General features: G+C 34.7%; 1 protein-coding gene across 1 annotated transcript in view; it reads left to right on the top strand.

Annotated features, from left to right (window-relative positions):
• The first annotated feature begins 334 nt into the window (after positions 1 to 334).
• BUB1B (BUB1 mitotic checkpoint serine/threonine kinase B) overlaps positions 335 to 6,000 on the top strand; it is a 51,598-nt gene continuing 45,932 nt past the window's right edge. The window contains exons 1-3 of the mRNA XM_028495568.2: positions 335 to 394; positions 780 to 924; positions 5,090 to 5,286. Of these exons, the coding sequence (XP_028351369.1) occupies positions 832 to 924; positions 5,090 to 5,286 (290 nt within the window). The 5' untranslated portion in view covers positions 335 to 394; positions 780 to 831. The remainder of the gene's footprint in view (positions 395 to 779; positions 925 to 5,089; positions 5,287 to 6,000) is intronic.

Genomic DNA, 6,000 nt, shown 5'->3' with positions numbered 1-6,000 from the left:
AGCTTTTCTAATGTTACTCAGCTAGCGATTACTGGAGCTGCATTGGAACCTAGGGAGTCTTGTTCCAGAGATTTAAACTGCTGTGTAATACTTCTTTTCTATATGTTGTCTTGGAATTTCTCTAATTTCTGTATATTTTATCTCTCCTGTTATATTATCAGGCAGAATCCTAATTGTTTCTATTCTTTTTCTTTCTGTTTAATAAACCCTCAAACTCCAGTGCAGTTATCTAAGTTGATATTAACACTTAATAATGAATAAAAATGAAGGTGATACTTATTCATTTGGCTCTTATCACTATTGCTTATCCTCACATTTTCTGTTTAAATTTCAGGGCATTTGAATCTGAAATTCGATTTTATGCTGGAAATGACCCTCTGGATGTTTGGGATAGGTGAGTCTTTTTATTTAACAAGGGCCATAGAAACTTAACAGGTGAGTCCTTATGGCCATGCATCTCAAACTGGGGTGTGTGGAGCGGTGTGTTAGAGTAGAGAGTAGTGTTTTGCAGACATAGATAAGCAGAATAATCATAGTGTATCTTCCTGGGGTGTGACTGTGAGCTATACCTGTCTATCACCATCCCCATTATTTCCCACAGGTATATGTTAGCAATATTTGGAAAAGTTTGAGGTATACAGGCTTAGGGTATGTCATTGAGGACCTCTAAATAAACATTTTCAGTATATTAGATATTTCTGCTTTAAAAAGTCCAGAATGGGTCTGGAGCAAGATAATGTTAAACTTGAAAAATATTCTTTTCTTCTCTTCTCATTCAGGTATATTAACTGGACAGAGCAGAACTATCCTCAGGGTGGGAAGGAGAGTAATATGTCAACATTATTAGAAAGAGCTGTAGAAGCACTACAAGGAGAAAAACGATATTATAATGATCCTCGATTTCTTAGTCTCTGGCTTAAGCTGGTAAGTCTTTCTCAAGTGCCATCTGAGTTTAAAATATTAAACCAAGAGATTTTCTGTAGAGGTATCTTGTACACCAAAAAACTGAGCCGTTCAGTAGATACTAAACATTTAATAAATATTCAAAATTTGTTAAATTGTTTCTACTTTAGAGGTGAATTTTACTATATGGTTTTTTTATCCCTTTAAAAGTGATCATAAGGCCTGTCTATTTCTCTGTAGGAGTGGGTTATTTATTGATTTTAAACATCACTGGGCCATGCAACTGTACTGGGGGAGGATGTGTAGGAGCCAACACATGGCAGTAGTACGATTGTTTGGGGAAAAGCTTTTGTAGGTGATTCTGGTATCCCTTTCTCCCATTTTTCGAATCTTCACCATAAAAAAAAAATAGTTTATTTTTCATCTGTCTTTGTGTTTCTTTCACCTAGTATGTTGCTACAATTAAAAATATTGACCTGACCACTTTGTACTATCTTACTTGACATGTAGTTCTTTTAAGAACACTCTTGAGGATTTTTTTATGAAAATGATTTTGTAAAAATTATGGCCAGGGTTTCTTAGACATTAATTTCATTGCCTTTATCTTAAAAGAGATTAGAAAAAAAGCAAGTGATAAATATTTAGAATAGAATTTTAGATGATAGAATTAGATATTGGATAAAAAAAATTTTTAATAAAATATATTTAAAAATACATTTTTTAAAATTAAAAATTTATTAAAATAAGTAATTAGATAATTCTAAATAACAGAATATTTATAAGCATTGTAATATGATAAAATACTGACATTGGAAATTAATAAGATTTCTGGCTAAAATATATCTCTTGGGGAGGACTTAACTTAAACTTCAAATAGTTACTAATACAGGAAGTTAGGTGAATCCTGAAGACATAATTATCTTGATTTCTGCAGGACATTTGACATATCTTGGCATCCTTATACAAGTTGGTGAAATTACCTTAGGGATAGTAGTTAGGGGAATTTATAACAAAGGATGGCACACAAAGAATTCTAAACAGATTTGTTAGTATGGAGGCTGTGGTTCCTGGTGGTATACTAATGGATTTTGTTCTTCATTCTATTCTATATAATATTCTTATGTGTGATTTATTAGAAGGTTGAACTAAATAAACCTCTAAAGTGACTTTTTTTTTTTTTTTTTTGTGGTATGCGGGCCTCCCTCTGCTGTGGCCTCTCCCGTTGCGGAGCACAGGCTCCAGACGCACAGGCTCAGCGGCCATGGCCCACGGGCCCAGCCGCTCCGCGGCATGTGGGATCCTCCCAGACCGGGGCGCGAACCCGGTTCCCCTGCATCGGCAGGCGGACGCGCAACCACTGCGCCACCAGGGAAGCCCTAAAGTGACTTTTAATCCCAGGTTTCTATGACTATATTTAGTTGGAGCTATTAAAAGTAACAATTGGAATAATTTCTCTGTTCACTTGTGTTAACCTGGTGCTTGTACTGAAAAGCAGTGATTATCAGAGTAAAAGACATAGTCTAAACCAGTACTCCTGAAAGAATGGTCTGTAGACTGTTCAAGATAAGTACAAAAATTGAGAGTAAGCATTTAGAAATTTTGTTAACAGTTTAACATTGGCACAACATCTAAGCACATCCTCATTTTTCTGGTAACTTCTCTTTTTATTGTATTTTTTAAAAATATCAGTCAATACCTTGATTTCAGTGTGGTGAAACCTTGAACAGGGAACCCAACTGATCTGACTCAAAAAACTGTAAGACAGTAAACTTGAATTGTTTTATGCTACTAAATTTGTGGTAATTTATGATACACCAATAGATGAATGCAATGGAAAAAAAATCAGCGATGGAATGGAAACTTTTAAACACACACACACACACACACACACACACACACACACAACTGTCTCCTTCACCACAGGTAATCTGAGAAGGACTGGTCTAGATAACTGTCAAATTCAAATTATCAGCCCTAGAGTGATCAGCAGTAATTTAAACTTTGCACCTGGAAAATAAGTTCCATATGAAACTATTTTGCTGTCTTTCTTAGTCAAGAGGAGTAAAGGTGGCTTTCTCACACTACTCTTTTGCTTTGCAGAAAGATTTCTGCAGTCAGAGGGTTTTTTTGTTTTTTTTTTTTAATTTATTTTATTTATTTTTATTTTTGGCTGCGTTGGGTCTTCATTGCTGCACGCCGGCTTTCTCTAGTTGCAGCCAGCGGGGGCTACTCTTCGTTGCAGCGCTCTGGCTTCTCATTGTGGTGGCTTCTCTTGCTGTGGAGCGTGGGCTCTAGGCGCGTGGGCTTCAGTAGTTGTGGCATGCAGGCTCAGTAGTTGTGGTGCACGGGCTTAGTTGCTCCGCGGCATGTGGGATCTTCCCAGACCAGGGCTCGAACCCGTGTCTCCTTCATTGGCCACCAGGGAAGCCCCAGAGTTATTTTTATAAAGGATAACTACAATCTAGCTAAGGAAAAATTTGTTCTTAGAAAATATCCAGTATTTTTAGTTAAAAGTGTAAAATTGTTTTAATTTAGCTTTTTAAGGTTACCAAAAAGATATGTTTAACTTTTGAATCTATTAATCTCACCATCTTATCCTTTTATTGATATTTATGTTATTTCTTAAGTGATCTCATTCAGCAGTCTGGAATAACCTGATCTGTATTGGCTATCCCATGCGGTACCACAGCTATTCAGAAAGCCGTTAACAAAGTGCAGTCAATTTTAAGCTTTATTTATGTAGTAATAGATATCGAGGACTGAATCTTATACTGATAACGCATTGAGAATTATAACTTTGCTTGAAACACCATCACATATGGGAAAACATCTCTAATTCGGATAAGCAGAAAAACTGCATTTACTAAATTACTGCAAAATTAAACTATAAAATACTAATTGTTTTTGTCAAAGATATAAATGGAGCATTTCATTTTTTCAGGCTTTTTCTACCAGACCCTGGGTAGGGACCTGAATAAAGTAGATAGCAATGTTTTCTGCCTTCGTGGAGTTTACTTTTTTGGGGAAGACAGATGGTAAATGAACAGGAGAAAATGTTATCCTCTGCAGTAGTAAAAGAAATCCTAACTAGAACACTGAAATGCTACTTTCTATATGAAAGGAGAAACTTTTAAAAATAAGTATTATCTGTGAAATTATATTTGGGAATAACTGCTAACATTTTAAATTTGTACAACCGTCTTAGAAAGCAATTTACTTTTTAACATAGTTCTACTTATAGGAATTTATCTTAAGGGAGTAATGTAAATTGTGAAAGGCAGTATGCTTAAAGATATTTATTATACAATTATTTATATTAGGCAAAATTAGAAGTGGTTTATCCAAAAAATAGGGGAATTATTAAATGATGGAAGATCTACTAGATGTAACATTTTTCACCCATTTAAAAATAATAATGAAGAGTAAGTAGCCACATGGAAAAATGAATGATGCACTGTCAAATGGAATAAAAACATTTAATTATGATTAAAACTGTAAAATGAGAAAAATCCTTTTATCCTGGGTAAAATGATAGATGTTCCTTTTTTTCCCTAAGGGAAAAACAAAGACTGAAGAAAATACATAAAACTGTTAGTGGTGTGGGATTTTTAGTGATCCCTCTCTCCTCCCCTTCTTGCTCCTAGAATTATCTACATTGTATCTGGTCTTATAAGGTCCCTTCTAAAATATAGATTTGACCATGTCATTTCTTTGCTTATAGCTCTCCTACCCCAACACATAAAACATTGACTATCAAGTATATTTAAAATTGATTAGCTTGACTTTCAAGACTGTTCAGACCTTTTTTTCCCAAACTCCTGTCTTGCCTACACCCCTACAAATTTCTAGTCTTCACTGTCTTTGCTTATGCTATTTTCTCTGCCTAGAATGCCCTTCGTTTTCCATTCTCTACCTTATGTAAGTCTATTCTTCCTTAAGCGCCACACTCAAATGTCATACCTTCTTAAAGTCTTTCCTCCCTATCTCTTTTTCTTACAAATTAATCTCTTACTTTTGTCTGTTTTAGGTCCTCCCAGTATATTCCTTATAACACTGTATTAAAATAGATATATTTTTTTCAGTGCAGAAACTACATATAGTATCTCCAGTGATTGTTTAGCACATAATAGACATTCAGTAAGTGAAGAGAAATTGGTTAACTGCTAACGCTTTTCATTTTTTACAGGGGCATTTATGCAATGAACCTTTGGATATGTACAGTTATTTACATAACCAAGGAATTGGCATTTCACTTGCTCAGTTCTATATCTCATGGGCTGAAGAATATGAAGCTAGAGAAAACTTTAAGAAAGCAGATGTGATATTTCAGGAAGGGATTCAACAGAAGGCTGAACCACTGGAAAGACTGCAGTCCCAGCACCGGTAAACTGCTTCTCTGGAGCTTGTCTTAACTCGTTAAAACTAATAACAGTCGTTTTGCATCTGAATAAAGTGCTCTCTATGGATTGGCAAGTTAACTTCATTACTATTCAGTTTTTTAAAAGACATATTTAAATATTTTCCATTTAACATTCTGTAAAATGTACTCTTTGGTGTACAGTTCTATACATTTTCACAAGTGAGTAGAGACATGTAACCATTACCATAATCAAGATATAGAATAATTTCATCACTCCATAGAATTCCCTCGTTATCCCTTTGTTGTCAACACCTACTCGTAATCCCAACCTCTAGCTACCACTGATGTATTCTCCAGCCCTATAGTTTTGCCTTTTCCATAATGTCATATAAATGGAATCATACAGGATATAGTCTTGATTCTGGCTGCTTTCATTTAGCATAATGCATTTGAGTTGTAAGAGTTCTTTATGTATTCTGAATAAAAGTCTTGTCAGATGAGTGATTTGTAAATCTTTTCTCCCAGCTTAAGTCTGGGAGTGTTTTTTATAGAACAAAAGTTTTTAATTTTGAAGAAGTTTAACTTACAATTATTTCTTGTATGTATCGTGCTTTTGGTATATCTGAGAATTCCATCTAGCTGAAGGTCACAGAGGCCACTCCTATGTTTTTATCCTGAAGTTTTATAGTTTACTTTTTACATTTAAATCTGATCCATTTTGAGTTAATTTTTGTAGA

The sequence above is a fragment of the Physeter macrocephalus genome, chromosome 11 (genome assembly GCF_002837175.3).
Source record: "Physeter macrocephalus isolate SW-GA chromosome 11, ASM283717v5, whole genome shotgun sequence".
Taxonomy (NCBI): domain Eukaryota; kingdom Metazoa; phylum Chordata; class Mammalia; order Artiodactyla; family Physeteridae; genus Physeter; species Physeter macrocephalus.
This window is presented reverse-complemented; position numbering and strand designations above follow the sequence as displayed.